At 38.8% G+C, this 18,917-nt stretch overlaps 2 protein-coding genes across 2 annotated transcripts; both read right to left on the bottom strand.

The window, feature by feature from the left end:
* Positions 2,306 to 16,833, bottom strand: LOC109825722 (endoplasmin homolog). The gene is made up of 15 exons (XM_020392597.1): positions 16,714 to 16,833; positions 16,512 to 16,635; positions 15,495 to 15,648; positions 15,329 to 15,409; positions 15,115 to 15,226; positions 14,905 to 15,031; positions 14,652 to 14,790; positions 7,515 to 7,632; positions 7,172 to 7,368; positions 6,803 to 7,018; positions 6,550 to 6,715; positions 6,311 to 6,446; positions 6,080 to 6,230; positions 4,617 to 5,021; positions 2,306 to 2,834 (listed from the first exon to the last, which is right to left on the bottom strand). The coding sequence occupies exons 1-15, from the start codon at positions 16,778 to 16,780 to the stop codon at positions 2,562 to 2,564; spliced, it is 2,466 nt and encodes an 821-aa protein (XP_020248186.1). The 5' UTR covers positions 16,781 to 16,833; the 3' UTR covers positions 2,306 to 2,561.
* Positions 11,546 to 12,775, bottom strand: LOC109825723. The gene is made up of 2 exons (XM_020392598.1): positions 12,212 to 12,775; positions 11,546 to 12,155 (listed from the first exon to the last, which is right to left on the bottom strand). The coding sequence occupies exons 1-2, from the start codon at positions 12,759 to 12,761 to the stop codon at positions 11,566 to 11,568; spliced, it is 1,140 nt and encodes a 379-aa protein (XP_020248187.1). The 5' UTR covers positions 12,762 to 12,775; the 3' UTR covers positions 11,546 to 11,565.

Raw genomic sequence — 18,917 nt, 5'->3', positions numbered from 1 at the left:
AAGTTGCCTACGTCCACGGGGCAAGGAGGGGATGGATTTTACTATTAGAGAGAGAGAGTACAAATAAAGATTACAAATTCACTCAAAACTCACACATTAATCTCTCAAACAAAGCTCTCAAATCTCTCACCAAATCTCCCAAATACACAGCTCAAAAATCTCTCTTTTTGCCTTAAAGAACCCTAAAAAACGTGTTCCTATTTATATCAAATATAAAACTCAAACAGATCAGGAAACCAAGCGCAGGCCCATACCAGAGTCACGATCGACCGCACTTGACACTGCGGTCGACTGGACAGAATGACAGATTCTCAAAAATCAATTACAAGGTCTGCGGTCGACCGCACTTGACGCCACGATCGACCGGCCAGAAATCCAAAAACAGACCATGTAGTGTGCACGTTTCCGGTCGACCGCACATGTTGTTGCGGTCGACCGGACAGCACCCAAGTGTCTCCTGCTTTTTTTTTCTGAACTTTTTCGTTGTTTTCAACATTTCTACACAATAGACTAGTATACTTTTTTAACTATTTATTTTACATACTTTATAATGATATTTAATCATTTTGTTTGTGATTTTTTATTTGAATTCCCTCGTATTCAAAATGTTTTGTGATTAGATTTTAATCTCTTTTGCTATTTTTGTATAAATTTTTCTTGTGAACCGGTGTGTCTTTCTCTTCTTTACACATTTGGATGAATTTTATCTAAATTTTTTGAGTATAAAGTGTAACCATTTATGCATTTTTAGCTTTTGATAATAACAAGAAGGGGAGAAATATTAAAATTTATGTGAAACATGCGACTTTTGTAAATTTTGAGAATTATTTTAGAAAATCTTGGAAGAATTTGTTTTTTGGGAGAAGGGGAGAAGCCCAGTTGTAGGAGGAGCTCGATAAGCATGTATCTCATATTTCATATACGCACATATGCAATGGGAGCTTATCATATTTCATAAATCATGAAACTGAGAATGTGTATAATTTATGCATCTCAAACGTCTGTACTTGTAATTTTAATTTCCGATTTGTTACTATCAAAAGGGGAAGATTGTTAAGACTGTGCCCATGCAATCGACTTAGTTTAATGAATAAAAAAGCCTTCATGTTGATCTAATGTATGTTTGAGATGTTTTATACATGCTACAAGAAGCTAGAGTCAAGTTTGATATTTAAAAGTGACAGATGATAAGTTAATCATTGTTGACTCTAGAAAAATACCAAGACTGAAAATCTTTTTTGAGTATATGGGAGTTTTTGTCTCATCGTCACAAATCTATAGGAATGAATGGAACTCAATTTGGATATGTATAGCTCGGGCTATGAATGTTTTAGTTAAACAACATCTAAACAGTTAGCAACAGGATTGAAATATACACTTAGGCTGAAACTTGCACGGACCATAATTTTTGAGTCGGTTATCCAAATCACTATTATAATAGCTTTTTGGAAAGCTCTCGATATAATCTATCTAATCATCGATGATGAGTTGAGCTCATCGATAGTCTACAGTTTCTCGTCGACAGTCTACAGTCTACAGTTACACATTGGTGTTTTCACCAAGAGTTGAACAATAACCATCATTGTCAAGTATGTAACATAAATAGTAAAAAAAGGGGAATAGTTCATTGGACAAATTCAGATTGAACAGTCGCAATAAAGACATAGTTGACTCACTCTCCCTCCCCCCTTTGTATATGCCTAACCTAGTTAGGATAAAACTAGGATAGGATCAATTCTAGCTTAGTTTTTGAGTGGTTGCCGAACACGGCTATAGATCCAATGGCAGCAAGACGTAGTTATGTCTTTGTTGATTCTGTGCCGGATTAGTCTGTCAGATAGGATTCAAATTGCCACTCTTCCAATCCAGTTCTAATTATTTATCGTTCACTGATTTCTTTTATTTAATTTGTTTTATTTTATTTTATTTTATTTTAAATGGGTCTTGATGACTTGGAGCAACGAGGAATGCCTCAAATACTTACGAAATGCAAGGAGGGAATCCCTAACAAGGAAAAGGGAGGGGAAGCGATCATAATCGACAAAGTTATCGATGCAAGCAAGCTCAACCAAACACAGATTTACTTCCGTATGCAAATGATGGTTCATGTCACAGGCAAGCAAAAAACTGAGGATAAAAGGAAGAAGCACTTCACTGCGGCCGGATTCAAAGGGTACAGTATACTTCCTGCTCTAGGCACGCGCTGCATTATTGAGACCTATCAGGAGTCAAATTGATTTGTATGTTTCTTATGTGCAGTAATATTGTAGTTTGGGTTGCAAAAGAAACTAGAACAAGACGCAGGGATTTGAAGACGATTTCATTATTTACCCGCGACAAAGTAAAGAACCCAGCGAACACCGCTTGATAGTTAAAACTATTTAAAGGCGATTTCATCACGCCCGCGCCCATAATAGTTCAGTTTAACTACAAAGCATTAATCTGAAGCATTCATCATTACAATACAACACTGACCAAATGACACCAGTTCTGTTCAGTTTCCAACTCGTAGAAGTGTTACCAAAATCTTCTAGAAAAAAGGATCTCACTCTAATAACAAACTACAACTCATCCTTGAATGAAGAATCCTCCTCTGTTTCTTCTTTAATGGTATCGGTATCAGAATCCTTGGTAGAAGTTGATCCCTTTTCCTCAACCTCAGTTTCCTCTGTATCATCTTCCTCTTCAACTGAGGCACCGGGACTAATATTTAGGCTCGCCTTTACCGAAGAATAAATACTTGTAGCAAAATCTTTGGGATCACTGAGCATAAAACCGCTCTCCATGAGAGCAGTTTGGTAGACTAGTCGAGCTGTCTGCTTTACACTTTCATCCTGCAAAAAGTATTCCAAATAATGTGAATAACTAGTAGCAGGCAAATATGGATAAAAGACTTTCTTTCATAACATTGAATTAGGTTATTAGAATGAGGGTATAACCATTTATACCTATATATAAAACTTGTCAAAGGACCCTGCCACTGTAACAAAAGTCCGAGGTTGTGGTGAGGATCATAATTTTTGCACCCTAACATGCCCCCCATAGGTTCCCACAGGTTGACGGCTTTAACGGCCCGAAAGTCAGACTTATGGGTAGGTAACATTTTTTTCAAAATCCTCTGGAAATTCGTGGCCAGTAGGATTCGACAATGTTACATTAAACGATGAACGCTTCTAAGCATCGGACTTGGCGCCCAGCGTTTAGTCACCTAGGCGGGCGCCTAAACGGTTTCTGGGCGTTTTTTTATTTTTTATTTTTTTAATTGTGATACTTGAAGATAAATATATATATATATATATATACTCAATCAAAGATGCATAAATACTAAAATACCAACATTATTAACTAAATTGCTTGGTTTACCAATTACAATAGCTCTTTGTATGTTTATACTTCTCAACTCAAATTATAAGTTCATCTCAACTAAAATTACAATATGTATTAAATTCATATAAAATTTAAAAAAAAAAGATAGCAATTTTAGTTCCACAATAAATCATGCATACTTAGATACTAAATAGCCAAAATAATAATTAACAAGGCTAAAGCCTAAGATGTTTTCTTTTTATTTTTAATTACAATAATTGATAGTGAATGTCAATGTTACAGAAAGCTTAGATGTCGGACTGGTGTCTAGACGGATTTCTTTCTTCATTTAAGTGGTGGTCGATGAGGTTTTGTTGAAGGTCGGAGGAGGTAGTGGAGGTGTTCATATTTGGATGTTAATGGAGTTTGGAGGACGTGTAGGCTACAACACATAAAATCACAACTAAGGCCTACAGGGTGCAATCCACGTAAGCAGACAATGCTCCCCTAAACGCTCGTTAAATCTAGGTGGGCATCCTAAATACCGCCTACGCGCTAGGCGCTAGTTAGGCGGCCTAGGTACCGCCTAGGCCTAAGCGAAGGCCTAAGCGGACTAAGCGGAGGTTTTTTAAAACAGTAGGATTCGAACCTGGGTTTCAAACCTAAGTTGCTCGGATACTGTGTCAAAGGACCCCAGTACTACACCAAAACTTCGACGTTTTGGTGAGAATGCATAATTTTATATTCTAGCAAAACTCATAGAAATCATACAGGGATAAAAGATTTTCCTTAACTAGTATTGAATTCAGCTATTAGTGAGAGTAATAACCACTTACTGCCCTATAAACTACTTTATTAGCAGTCATGCCCCCTTGAACTTCATACATCGCTATTCTGGATTGAAATGCCATGTGGGAATCACATGATGATAAATTAACTTTTGATTTCAGGTTTAACCGAAAGAAAAAAACCTAATTTTCCTCTAAATTAAGGACAAAAAGTAAGCAGTCCTAGTTTTAGGGGGTATACGTGTTAAATTGTTGATAGTTTAGGGAATATAAGTGGGTGTACACCCCCATGGTACTGAGGCGTATCTGCAGTTAACCCTAAAAAGTTAACTCAACCCCTCTATAATGGCTACTTCCACTTTTGGTTGGAGGGACAAATTTCAAAATAACTTTAGAATTGGGGGACCTAATAGCAATCTCCATGATTAGAGGGACTAATTTCAAGATAACTTGGAAACTGTGGGACCTAATAGAAATTTCAATGATTTGAGGGACTAACAATAAAAGGCCAAATTTTAGTACCTCGGGATTTGTTGCAACTCTCTCACGGAGTTCTTTGATAATGGGATGTCGAGGATTTATCTCCAGAACTCTCTTGCCTCGCATGTAAGCCTGCTTGTTAGCATCAGAAAGAGTCTGAGACTGCATTATCTTTTCCATGTTGGCACTCCATCCATATTTTGAAGTGACAACAACACAAGGAGTATCATCCAAACGATTGCTTATCTTTACAGAATCAACATTTTCGGTTGAGAGGGCATCTTTCCACCATTTGGTTAACTCCTTGAATGTCTCTTTAAGGTCTTTGATCTTCGAATCTTTACCAAGGTTGAGACCTTCCTTTGATACATTTTGGAATTTTTTGTCTTCATAGTCCATGAGGTATTGCATCAAGTATTCATCAACTGGATCCGTAAAGTAAATAACCTGCAAAGAAGAAGAATTATTAGGACTTGAAGCTAGTAGAGGAAAAATAATACAGGGTGCAGACAGATGCCAACATAGAAGATACAAGTTCATAAATTTATAAACTGCATCCCTACTTGAGAATTATTTCTTTCAAGGAGACTAATAGCAATCCATCATCTTCAGTTATTTCTTATTTTTGGAGAAACTTGAGAGTTGCTCCTTCATACAGTAGGGTTAGACGCTATGCTACCTGTATACTTCTGATATGGAGTCATACCCGTACCCGCACCCAACACTTCTTGGACAGTCCTTAAATATATGCATATATTTATTTAGACCAATACTCAATTATACAATTCATGTTTAATTTAAAACACTCATCATACGCTTCTTGGACATATATCCTACCACTTCACATCCATTTTTATAACTTACTGAATAAGAGTCGAGTTCATTTCCGCCTTAAGAACTAGGACTTAAAAGGGTTGTTTACATATATAGCTCATAACTATGATTATATCCCACGAGCTTGAGATGTGTCTCGTACCATACCTTTTACAAATTTGTAATGTCCCGTACCCACACCCATACTCATAACCATGCAGATGATAGAACAATTCAATGTACATAATGCTATAACACGAGTGCTGAAAAAGTGCCCATTTGTCAAACGCAGAAGATGCTCATTTGAAACAATAAATGCTTATGACATGGAATGTTGTTTGTCTAAGAATAAAACGAGCAAATTGCACATATTCATGATGTTCTAATTTGAGATGTTCTAAAGTGACAAGATGCATGAGTAGATAGGCATACATATCATCGATGTGTTGTTTCAGTGCAATTTATTCATGCATGGACAACTTTTTTCTGCATGTATATGGTTATTGTCGATGTGTGTTGTTTCAGTGCGATCTACGCATGCGTCGACAACTTTTTTCTGCAAGTATATTGTTTTACCAAATAAAAATGTTCATGTGCGAGAAAATTCTTCTGCGAAACTGCATGAATAAGCAAGCAGCTTGTGTATTTTCTCATGAGCCAACTAAATATATTTTATTCTAAATTCATGATACCTCAAAGTTCTTCTTTTTAAGCTTCTCTAGGAATGGCGACTTCTCCAATTGCTCTTTGCTACTTCCTGTTATGTAGAAAATATCTTTTTGCCCAGACTTCATTCTCGAGATGTACTGGTCGAGTGAGGTAAGTTTGCCTTCAGATTTGGTGCTAAAATAAAAATTATGACATCAAAATTCCAGTTCAAGATGCTCTGTCAGTACAAGAGTAATATTGCTTAGATTGTTCACCTTTCAAATCTGAGAAGCTTCGCTAGACGATTTCTATTTTGGGCATCCTCAATTATTCCAAGCTTGATGGATTTCCCAAATTCATTCCAAAACTTGGCATATGACCCTTTCTTCTCATCATTCTCACTTGCTGCATCTATTGATTTTACATCAGTAATAAAGAGAAGATATTAGAACAAGGAAAGGAAAAAAAACCTTCAAAATAGATTGAGAACATAAAGTAGTATCAATTATTGTACCTGTCTTATCTTTGTCGCTAGATTCATCAGGATCCTCATCAGCAATTTTCCGTATCATGTCTAGAGCCTTGCGGATTAGCTTTTTCTTGATAGTCTTAAGACTGCTGTGCTGCTGAAGCATTTCTCGTGATACATTAAGAGGCAATGTGTCGGAGTCAACAAGACCCTGAAAAGAAGAAAATTTTAATAACATGAGCCACCAAATGCAGAATGCTGCCAATTGCTACAAGCTATTAACGGCCATGATTATTACCATCAAAAAGCTCAGATACTTGGGAAGAAGTTCATCAAATTCCTCAGAGATGAAGACTCGTCTGACATACAACTTCAAGTTAGATTTGTTGGAGTTGTAGTAACTCTCATATAAATCATGAGGAGCCTTTGGTGGCACAAAAAGCACTGCCTTGAACTCCACATCACCTTCAGCACTGAAGTGGCTCCAAGCTAAGGGCTTCTCATCACTAAAATCCTACATATAAAATGAGGGTAAAGCAAAGGGTAAATCAAATGACTGTAAATGTGGGAATTTTTTTCTTTTTTTTTTGGTAAGAAAATAAGGTAGTATACATTGTCTTCCAATGTCCAGCAATTTTATTTATAAGAATGATGTTCAATATTGTACCTTAGCAATGGAGTGATAGAATTTGTTGTATTCTTCCTCAGTAACCTCCTTAGGACTGCGAAGCCATATAGCTTTAACATCGTTCAATACTTCCCACTCGTAGGTTGTTTCTTTCACTGTCTTTGTTTTGGGCTTTTTCTCACCATCTTCTTCTTCTGACTCTTCCGACTCTTCCTCTTCTGATGTGGGAGATTCAGCTGTTCAAGCAGGAAAAAAAAAGAAGAAAAAAGAGAGAGAGAAAGTTACAACTATATCCCCTCAAAAGCAGAATAGTTCACAACTCTAGTTTGTACGAATTCTTATGCAAAGGATTAAAAAAAGTATAAAGCAGTATTAAAGCTACATTTTTCCTCTTCGTCACTGGAGTCATCTTCATCAGCTGGAACTTCAACATCTACCTCTTTGCTAGCCCAAAGAGATATGGGGAAGTTAATAAATTCAGAATATTTCTTCACCAAGTCCTGCAACGCAAGAATTAATCATAGTGTTAGCAGTATCTAATTAACACTCAAAAACTGTCACCAAAATCATGAACAAAAGACAATGCAAAGTAAGTATATCCTGAACAGACTGCAGAAAAGAAAGTAGCTCGTTATCTTTCATTAGGATTATATCATTTATGCTTAATATTCTTAAAAAGCATAATATTGTCCTACATGACAAGTAAATCAGATTATCATTTCAATTATTGTTGTCACAGTAGGGAATGCGACAAAGGACAAGTAAGATTAGCAATGTGTTTAGTTAATATAATTGCAGTGCAGATCACTGGTTCCCAGAATTAAAGATTAGAAATTTGACATCTACTACACCTACATGCAACTGAGACTAACAAACAACCTATCAGTTGTGATGCAGATGCAGTTTTAAGCATAAAGAAACTTTGCAAAAATCATATGACTCCAACCATATTCAGACTAGGAAAAAAAACAATTAACATTTATTTATATCATATTAAATTGTCAACATCAAGTGATACCAGAGAGTGGATTGCAAAGAAAACTCTATCTTCCAAGCAGCTGCTGATTGAATTTCATGATTTCATTTCAAGAACAAGTCACTGGAAGTCTTCCATTTAAAGAAAATTAAATAAAAAGTTTTGCTTCTTTCATGCTTGCTCTATATATCTACGTTGCTTCCTTATCAAATGAAAAGTAGTGGTCATCTACGCATTCCAAAATGAATAAAACAATACTGATCAACGAAACAAAGACATCATGCCAAACTCATAGGACGCCGACTCAAGAACACATCAGTAATACTGACAAGCCAACATGGTTGTCTATAAGTGATGAGTTTTGGGGTGAAAATTAGGGTTACCTTTTCTCACAAAGAGGTACCCTTTATATTAATGCACTCTTACAAATAGGCCCCTACAATATTAACTAATTAGCCTAATCTATCTAAATAACTCAACACTCCCCCTCAAGATGGGCGATAGATATCAATCATTCCCATCTTATTACAAAAGATATCATGCTCTCTAGAACCTAATCCTTTTGTTAAACAATCAGCTAACTGTTCTTCTGATTTCACATAGCTCTTCTATTCAGTTGCTCCTTGATAAAGAACCGATCAATCTCCACATGTTTGGTCCGATCATGCTGAACAGGATTGTTTGCAATATTGATCGCCGATTTGTTATCACACCAAAGTTGTAAGGAGTTTCTTCTAAATAAGCGCAGCTCAGATAATATGTTTTTGACCCACATCAACTCGCATAGACTAACTGCCATAGCTTTGTACTCGGCCTCAGCAGTAGACCTAGCCACCACATCTTGCTTCTTGCTACGCCAAGATACGAGATTGCCACCAACAAATACACAGTAACCTGTAGTGGACCTACGATCATCCATACAACCCGCCCAATCAGCATCACAATAGCCTTCAATTCTCAGATGTCCAGAACTCCTAAACCATAACCCCTTTCCTGGGCTTCCTTTAATGTACCTAAGAATTCTGCGAACTGCCTCCATATGCTGCTCTCTGGGATCATGCATATATCTACTCACCACACTCACTGCATGAGTAATATCAGGTCTCGTATGGCATAGATATATAAGTCGTCCAACTAATCTTTGATATTGCTCTTTACTCACCGGGTCACCACCCTCAGTACACATCTTATGATTCTGCTCGATAGGAGTAGATGCAACTCTGCACCCCAACATCCCTGTCTCTGAGAGAAGATCTAGAGCATACTTCCGCTGGGAAAGTACTATACCCTTTCGCGACCTTGCAATTTCAATTCCGAGAAAATACTTAAACTGCCCCAGATCTTTAACTTCAAATTCCTCTCCCAATTTCTTCTTCAACCGTAGGATTTCCTCAGCGTCATCTCCAGTGATTACAATATCATCAACATAGACCGCCAGGATAGTGATACGAGTTTTGGAGTGCCTGTAAAACACAGTATGATCACCATTGCACTGCTTGTACCCCATACCACAAGCTGCCAACCTGAATCTATCAAACCATGCTCTCGGAGACTGTTTTAACCCATACAAAGACTTCTTCAACTTGCACACCTTCCCAGCTACTTGAGAAATAGTGAAGCCTGGTGGAATCTCCATATATACCTCCTCTTGGAGATCTTAATGCAAAAAGGTATTCTTGACATCTAGCTGATATAGTGGCCAATTAAAGTTGGCAGCACATGACACCAACACTCTAACAGTGCTCATCTTTGCTACTGGAGCAAATGTCTCGTCATAGTCAATGCCGTATGTTTGGCTGTAGCCTTTAGCAACCAATCTGGCCTTGTATTTGTCGATCTTGCCCTCTGGAGTTTGCTTAACCGTATACACCCACTTACATCCAACAGCACGCTTCCCAGCTGGCAAAGGTACCAGCTCCCATGTGTCATTCTTCTTCAAGGCTTGGAATTCCTCGTGCATGGCATTCAACCACCTAGGATCTTTGCTTAGCTACCTGCCAGTTGTTAGGTACAGGCACTGAATGCAACGATGCAATGAATGACTTATATGCAGGTGGAATGGATGCATATGAAATGTAATTCACAATATCAGTATCCCAATTACCAAACTTAGCTGGAGGTTTTCCAACATTGACTCTAGAGGTTCTGCGGGGCAAGACAGGAGTATCAGAGGTATCAGGGAAGGAATCATTACCTATCGACTCAGGTGGAGGAGAAGAGCAAGGCACTGGAGAGGAGGGACTTGGGTCATCAACATTTGTGGGTACTGACACAAGCACGGGAGACGGCTCATGCTGCTGTTTCTATCTCCTCGTGTATACTCTCAGCTCCCCCTGACTTTGACTACCAACTCCTAAGTCACCACCACTACTCGGCGATGTACCATCACTACTCGGTGACTCAAGAGGACATGGAATCATCCCGACCACAATATCATTCTCATTCTCATTCTCGTTCTCCCCCTCTCTACTAGCATCAGTAGAGCCATCTCCAAACAAGGAACTCAACTCCGTCTTCTCCCCATAAAAAGGTTCAAACTCCCGAAAAGTCACATCCATACTGACAAACAGCCTTCTTTCAGTGGGACACCAACACTTGTATCCTTTTTGACTTGATGAGTAGCCAACAAAGATACATTTAACTGCTTGCGGATCTAGTTTACTCACCATCAACCTGTGATCTCTCACATAACATGTGCATCCAAACACTCTTGGTGAAACAACAAAAACATTTGAGCCCAAAAACATCTCACATGGTGTCTTCATCCCTAATACTCTTGATGACATCCTGTTGATCAAATAAGCTGCTGTCATAACAGCCTCACTCCATTAAAACTTAGGCACATTCATTGTCAACATCAATGAGCGTGCCACTTCCAGTAGATGTCTGTTCTTACGCTCAGCCACCCCATTCTGAGCAGGGGTGTCTGGGCAGGTGGTTTGATGAACAATTCCCTGATTAGAGATGAAAGCTGCAAACTCCTTATTGACATACTCAGTCCCATTATCTGTTCGAAGAATCTTCACCTGCACTCCAAACTGTGTCTTCACATAAGCCGAGAAATCTTGAAAACATTTGTAAACATCTGATTTCTGCTTCATCATGTATATCCAGGTCATACGTGAATAACAATCAATGAAAGTAACAAACCATCTAAAACCACTGATGGAGGTAGTAGGACATTGGTCCCCAAACATCAGAATGGACAAGTGCGAATGGTTCACAACTTCGAAGACCAATCATTCTATAAGTAGAACGAGTATGTTTTCCAAGTTCACAGGCATTACAAAATAACTCTTTTCTATCAACTTTCTTCATTAACTCAGGTTCTAATGTATTTAAACTCTCAAAAGATAAATGCCCTAACCGGCAATGTTGAAGCATTGCTTCTGCCTCTGACCCTCCGCTAACAGCAGCAGCAATCATTGCAGTCTCCCTGTCCAAATACCAAAGACCATCACGTCTGATGCCAGTCCCAATCCTCCTCCCTGTTTCCTTCTCTTGAAAGACACAAATCTCGATCAAATAACACGGTGCAATTTAATTGGTCAATGAGAAAGCTAACTGAGAGTAAGTTAACTGGAAACGAAGGAACATGCAATACAGATGACAAGGTAACAGATAAAGTGCAATGGACCGAGCCAGTACCCCTGATGGGTTGGGATGTCCCATCAGCAGTCTGAACTGTCTCAGGATGCATATGTTTACTCGGATAATATAATGCAAACTCACTAGATGTTCCTGTGACATGCCTAGACGCACCTGAGTCTATGATCCAATCAACATGAGTTTTAGTGGATTTAAGTGTCTGAACCTGTGTACCTTTGGTCGCATGAGCATAACCAATAAAGTTACCAAAATATGTAGTGGTAGCTAGATCCTGGGTGACTTGTCCCTTGCCCTTCGACTTCTCAGCCTGAAGCTTGAACAGACATAGTTCCTCTAGCTCTGTTATTTCAGCTCCAGTCATCCCAGCAGTTGTCTGAGATTCATCTGCCACAGCTAGGTGAGCAATTCCTTGGCTTACACGCCCCCTGCCTCCTCGACCTGCATGGCCACCAGTCTGATCACGTTCACCCCAGTTCCTTTCCTTGGGTGGCTACCTGCATGGCCACCAGTCTGACCACGTTCACCCCAGTTCCTTTCCTTGGGTGGCTTAGGGCACATCTGTCTCAGATGCCCTACCTCTCCGCAGTTAAAACACTGCCTAGTCTCCCTTCTGAATCTAGTGTTATCCGGGTTGGATACCACCAGTGCAGACTTCTCCCCTCTAAGTCCACCTATCCCAGATCGTAGCCTGATACGACTCTCCTCCTGTATCATGGCCGAGACTGCCTTCTCCAGTGGTGGGAACTTCGTCTGGGTTAGTAGCAATGTCGTCCTTTGCTCATACGCTGGAGCTAAACCTCGAAGAAACGACATAGTCCTCTTCTGCAAAGAGGCCTCGCGCTCCTTGCACTCAGAGTCCTTGCAGCTCGCTAGGGGCGAGAAGTAATCGTGATCGAGCCACAAGCGTTCCAGCTCTGTGGCGTACTCCTGTACAGTCCTCTCTCCCTGGACTATACCGCTGATCTCCTTCTGAATCTGGAATACCCTCAGGTTGTTCAACTTCTTGATGATCTCCTCCATCGGATTTTTTCTAGTCTTTGTCATCGATCCAACTTGTATTCTTGTGGTGCGCAATGAAAAAAAAATCCGACAGCACTTCGACAGTACAACAAGATAGATAGATCAACAAGAATTCCTGTTTCACCAAGGAAACAAGAATCAGAAGCAAGATATCTCAACAAAGTGAGATATCAGCTCTTCTCTCATCAGTTCTAGGACTGACTTGTCGCTCAACAAAGTGAGATATCAGCTCTTCTCTCATCAGTTCTAGGACTGACTTGTCGAGGGAACCTAAATAACTATTACAAATCAAGAACCTCTCCTTCTCTCATCAGTTCTAGGACTGACTTGTCGAGGGAACCTAAATAACTATTACAAATCAAGAACCTCTCCTTTTTTTTTAATACAGATTACTAATCAGCAACAATTACACACCCTTCTTTTTTCTTTTTCTTTTTTTTGTAACCACGATGCCACTCTGTGTAACTGCCCTTATCTCCAACCAAACTCCACTCTTTGTAACACAGTAACTGCCCTTATCTCCACTAACCACGATGCCACTCTGTGTAACAAGACCAAACTTCACAGTTAACCACGATCCCACTCTCAACACCAGAAAAGTTCTCAAGACCAAACTCCAATCTGCAAAGAAATCCATAAAAAACAAACATACCGAAGCGGCGATCCATCAAAAAGCAAAAAAACAATCATACTGAAGCGGCGAAGACGGAGCAAACAAACCCTAACCCTGGGGACCTCGACCATATCCTTGATCCTCTCGATCCTCTTCTCCTTCTTCGCCCTCGCGTTTTCGTACGACCCCTTGAACCGCTTCCCCTCTTCGTCTTCTTGTCACTTCGCCCGCACGTCACTACTCTGCTCTCGATCGAGGCTGCCAACGATGGGATCGCCGGCAGTGGCTAATCGTCGGGCCTCGTCGGTTCTTCGTCTGAGGTGAGTCCGCGACGGCGGTTCTTCGTCATCTTGAGATCTGGATCTCCGTCTTCGTCGGGCTTCGTCGGAGGTGAGTCAGCGAGAGGCGCTCAGCGACAGCGGTGACTCACTTTGAAGGATTAGAGGCGAGAGGCGGCGGAGGGATCGGTTGACAGCGCTTGAAGTTGGGATCGGATCTATTGACAGCGAGGTCGATGGCGGCGGAGGCGACGGAGGGATAGACGGCAACGACGTCGGTTCTTCTCAGAAGCTCGCTGGGAGGATTAGAGAACCGCCGTCATGGCTCTGATACCATGATGAGTTTTGGGGTGAAAATTAGGGTTACCTTTTCTCACAAAGAGGTACCCTTTATATTAATGCACTCTTACAAATAGGCCCTTACAATATTAACTAATTAGCCTAATCTATCTAAATAACTCAACAATAAGATTACCTCCGACACTCAAATGATATATCAAAGGATGTTGAATGTTCTTATCTGAAGTTAACACTAAGCTTTAAATGAGAAGAACATAAATGATGCACAAGAAACTTCAAAAGCCAGCACGCTAATAACCACAGGAGTACGTAATGTTGTAAAGTGAGCTTAAAATATTTCATTTGCATGGGCGAAATACAACAGAAAAAGGTGCAAAGCACTAAAAAGACGTGCTCAATAAAAAAAGGAAATATAATCAGAGCCTTCAAACCAAACACAATCCCTCGAAGTTAGAAAATTAAGCATCAGAAACAACTTGAGCGAGAAGATTACATATTACAGAAAAAAAGCTTATAAATTGAATGTTGAAAGATAAGGAGCACACGAGAAAAATATGCTACTAGAGGATTTAGTATAACAAAGGATAAACAATATGGAAACTTAGATATTTTACTAAAGATGACCTAAAGACACACCAGTTATATCTGTGACAAAGAATGACCTAAGGAAATTATTGTAAATTGAGTAGAAAAAAGACGGATGACACAACAAAACACACTAACCTTCAACTTGAATTCATCCAGATACTCTTTGGCTTCATCTCGAAGATGGAGACGGATCTCTGTTCCACGGCCTAAAGGTTCATTCCATGTATCCTCAGAAATTGCAAAGGCCCCATCCGCCTTAGATTCCCAAACATATCTAAAAAGTAAAAACAATGTTGAAAAGGTGAGTATGACTTGATCAGAAATAATACAAAATATATAAAAAAAAGTCAGCACTCAACAAATGCAAAGAGAATAACAAAAGTCCTACTGTTTGTCATCATTGTGTTTGCTTATGACTTCAACATAGTCCGCAACTAGATAGACTGAGTAGAACCCAACACCAAACTGCCCAATGAGATTAAGATCACCTCCTGTCTGCATTTTCTCCACAAAAGCTGCATAAAACAGAAATAATGCATATTAATCTTAGTTTTCAAGTCTCGAACAGACAAAATAGTGAAAACGTTTTTGATAGTACCTGAAGTTCCCGACTTTGCAATGGTTCCTAAATTCTTGATCAAATCCTCCTTTGTCATCCCAATACCCCGATCCCGAATAGTAAGGACCTTGTTTTCCTTGTCTAGCTTAATCTGAATAGCAGGCCAAAAGGAGGAAATTAGTAAAAGGGATCTAAGCCCATGCAATCTTCACAAAATATAAGAAATTTCAGGGCGCGCTTTGCTTATACAAACCATGATCTCAAGCTTTGTGTTATCGCCTTCTCCTAAGACTTCCTTATCAGTGAGAGAAAGGAACCTGATCTTGTCCAATGCCTAAATAAAAATGCAAATGTAGTAAGTTAGACAATTCAATATTCAGTACAGAGTTCTGCTAAGCACTACAAAAAGATCTGCTTACATCTGAGGCATTAGAGATAAGCTCTCTCAGGAAAATATCTTTGTTGCTGTAGAGAGAGTTGATAATTATATCCATCAGTCTAGAAACCTCAGCCTGGAATTCAAACTTCTCCGCGTTACTACGGAGGGACTTCCTAGAGATCGACTCCGACTCTCTGAAAATAAATCAATAAACAAAAGGTAAGCATTAGTATATACCTTTTCTGTTAAAAGACATCCAAGGATAATGCTTGACCAAAACTTTGCAAATGTTTGGGAATTTCAGCCAAAACGATTACATTTTCTTATACGTTTAACAAGTTATTAACCAATAAGAAACTCTTTAACTGTAACACCAAATTCCAGTAACCTTCTTCAAAAGGTTTAACTTTTTCAAAAGATTTTTGCTAAGGCGGCTTAGCTAACCATGTTCTTCAGGGTTTTTTCACCACATTCACTAGCTTAGTTAGCATAATTCGGTATCCTTCGTTAGATTACTCTAAAGTTTTTTTTAAACGAAGAAATGATATAATTAAAATAAAGTTCAACAAGAAATACAGGGACTACTGCAATAGTTTGAGCTCCCCAACGACAACTCAAGCCATCGAGACATCAGTTACATGGATGGAAATGCAATATTTTAAGTATACACATTTGCCAGATTTTCACCAATTCATACATTTGACATGATCAACCATCAACGTAACATCAACCTCACCAACCCTGAAGATTTCAGGAAAACCTAAAAGTTGATGTATTTATACGTAAATTAGCGAGATCTACTTAAGTGCTCAGACATCAGTTACATCGATAAAAATGCAATATTTTTTAAGTAGATATTAAGGTACCAAATCTTCGTAACTCCGTTTAAAATGTTTCATATCCTGAGTAAGTTAACAAGATCCACAAACTCCCACCAACGATAATAGTTACGCATCCCACTAATTACTCAACTTAACTAATTACCAACAAAATTCGAGCCAAATCCGATCCATTTCGTCCACAAAAAAAAAGAAGAAAAAAAAACCAAGATCGGCACCTCTTGACGACATCAGAATCGGTGGACAGTCCATGGTTGACACCCCCGATCTTCTCCTCGACCTTCGGAGGATCCACGACCTCATCTCCGTCGCTCTCCTCTGCGTTCGCTCGTATCTTCCGACCTTCAGATCCAAACACAGCCGCTCAAAACCTAGCTCAATCGGAAACCCTAGAGAGATCAACAAAAACCCTAGATTTACCTTGATCGGGGAGAGTTGAGAGCAGAATCAGGAGCAGGAGAGCAGAAGGGAGCGCCCACTTCCTCATTTCGCTATCGCCAGTTTGAGGGCTTCCAGGATCGGGGGTTTGGGTATTTAAATTGTGGGATTTCTGTAGGAGTGGACGGTTGAGATGGGGTTGTGAGAGACAGCGTGGAGGAATGGACGGTGGACATGGGCGGAGGGTACGTGGCCGGTTGGTATTGGTTGAGGCGAAGGGTGTGACGTGAGGAGAAACTGGCCTGGGTTAGAGTTTGCTAACTACGGTGATCATTATTTTATGTGTCTTTTGTTATCTTCGAAGATAAGATATAAATGAAAAAATAATTGTATTTGATGCTTCACAAGAGTTAGGTAATCATGTTTCTCGATGTATTTAAAGATGAAATGATTTCATGGCTTTGTGTTTAGGAGAAGGACAGGAGGGTGCATTGAACTCGTAATGTTTTACTTTGCTAACTATCTAAAAAAATCTTTTCGAAAATCATCTTGGGTTATTTGTTAGGGTAAATTACTCTAAACCCCCAAGGACCTTTCAGCTTTCCAAAACATCCAATATCTTTTGGGTTAATTACTCTAAACCTCCGATATCTTTCAAAATGCATTTTTGTGTTGTTTTTTGGTTCTAATTTATGGGGGTTTACTTATTTGGAGTTCACTACAATTCTAAAAACGTTATTAGGGGTTTAGTGCAATTCTGAAAGTTGTTGGGCGTTTACTACAAAATGCATAAAGCTATTGGTGGTTTTTAGTGTAATTTTACCCTTATTTTTACTACATTCATCTATTGGGGTTAGATACAAGCTGACTCCAATTGATGATTATAGTTTTCTGAATTAAATTACTTTTGAAATTTTTAATTAGTAAAAAAAGCGAACATGTTAGTAACCAGTTTCACTCCCCCAAAACAAATAACATACAAATTAATAAATTTATTTCTAATGGCAATAAAATTTCCATTCATAATATATTTCTATTACATCCTTATACAAATAACTGATGAGAATACAGGAAAAACGGTAGAAAATAGGTTTGGACTTCCAGCGGTCGACCGCAAGTGACGCGGCGATCGACCGCAAACGTGCACGCAAGCTGGAAAAGTCTCTAGACTTTTCACGGTCGACCGCGATTGGCACGGCGGTCGACCGCGATTGGCACGGCGGTCGACCGGTCAAACCCTGTAATGTTTTCAGTCTTTGTCGTTCTGTCCGGTCAACCGCACGTGTCTTTGCGGTCGACCGCGAGTCGGGCTGGGCCTGAGTTTGGTTTCCTGTTCGCATTGGGTTTGTGTTTTGATATAAATTGAAACACGATTTTCTAAGGTTTCTTATCAGAGATTTTAGACTGTACTGAGCATATTGAAAGGGAGAACTTGTGAGCAAGTTGAGAGATTTTGTTTAGGATTTGTGTGAGTGATTTTGTGAGATTGTAACCCTTTGTACTCTCATTGATTTAGTGGAATCTCCTCATCCTCTTCCCGTGGACGTAGGCAAATTACTGAACCACGTATATCTCTGTGTTTGGTTTGATTTGTCGTATTTGGTTTGAATTGTGCTCATGTGTGGTTGGTTCTCTTCTCCCGTGATCACAGATTCGTTCGGTGTGCGAGCACGCTTCCGCATAGGCGTGCGCAACAATAACAACCACCATAACCAATGACAAATGCCGGCTCTACAAAATCCTCTTAGGAGGTGTTAGTCAACTAGAACATTTTTTATAGAAGTAGGACATTTTTTAGTATGTGATAATTTTTTTAATGTGGGATATTTTAATGGGATAATTGGAAGTAGTTTTTTAAAACATGATATTTAGTGGGACAATTGTTAGTATGAAATCAATAAGCATATAAGCTATGTACTTTGATGATAATATTACTATTTATACATTTTAAAAATTATTATTAATTATTTATTTTAGTATTAATTAATCTTGAAGAACTATTAGATAGACTATAAGATATTATTATTATTATTATTATTATTATTTGTAACTTTTTTATTTTTTTGGAATTATTATTTTAATATAAATTAAAAAACATAGTTTTGCCTTTTTTCCTCTTTCTTTCTCGATCTACTAGACATCATTCCATCATCTTTCAATTTTAATTAATTTTTAATAAAACATGAATTTTGTAATGTTTAAATTTAAATTAATTATACAATTCAAATATTTAATAAAAAAAATAA

Source organism: Asparagus officinalis, chromosome 10 (genome assembly GCF_001876935.1).
Source record: "Asparagus officinalis chromosome 10, Aspof.V1, whole genome shotgun sequence".
Taxonomy (NCBI): domain Eukaryota; kingdom Viridiplantae; phylum Streptophyta; class Magnoliopsida; order Asparagales; family Asparagaceae; genus Asparagus; species Asparagus officinalis.
The sequence above is the reverse complement of the archived record's forward strand: the minus strand, read 5'-3'. Positions and strand labels throughout refer to the sequence as shown.

Excerpts from the sequence above, each read along its gene's own strand:
- LOC109825723 (XM_020392598.1), bottom strand. The coding sequence starts at position 12,761 with ATGACAAAGACTAGAAAAAATCCGATGGAGGAGATCATCAAGAAGTTG. Across the intron at positions 12,156-12,211 it reads TCAGACTGGTGGCCATGCAG|GTCGAGGAGGCAGGGGGCGT; the intron begins GTAGCCACCCAA and ends GTGGCCATGCAG.
- LOC109825722 (XM_020392597.1), bottom strand. The coding sequence starts at position 16,780 with ATGAGGAAGTGGGCGCTCCCTTCTGCTCTCCTGCTCCTGATTCTGCTC. Across the intron at positions 15,032-15,114 it reads TGCAAAGTCGGGAACTTCAG|CTTTTGTGGAGAAAATGCAG; the intron begins GTACTATCAAAA and ends TGTTTTATGCAG. Across the intron at positions 2,835-4,616 it reads GAGTTGCAACAAATCCCGAG|GATGAAAGTGTAAAGCAGAC; the intron begins GTACTAAAATTT and ends TACTTTTTGCAG.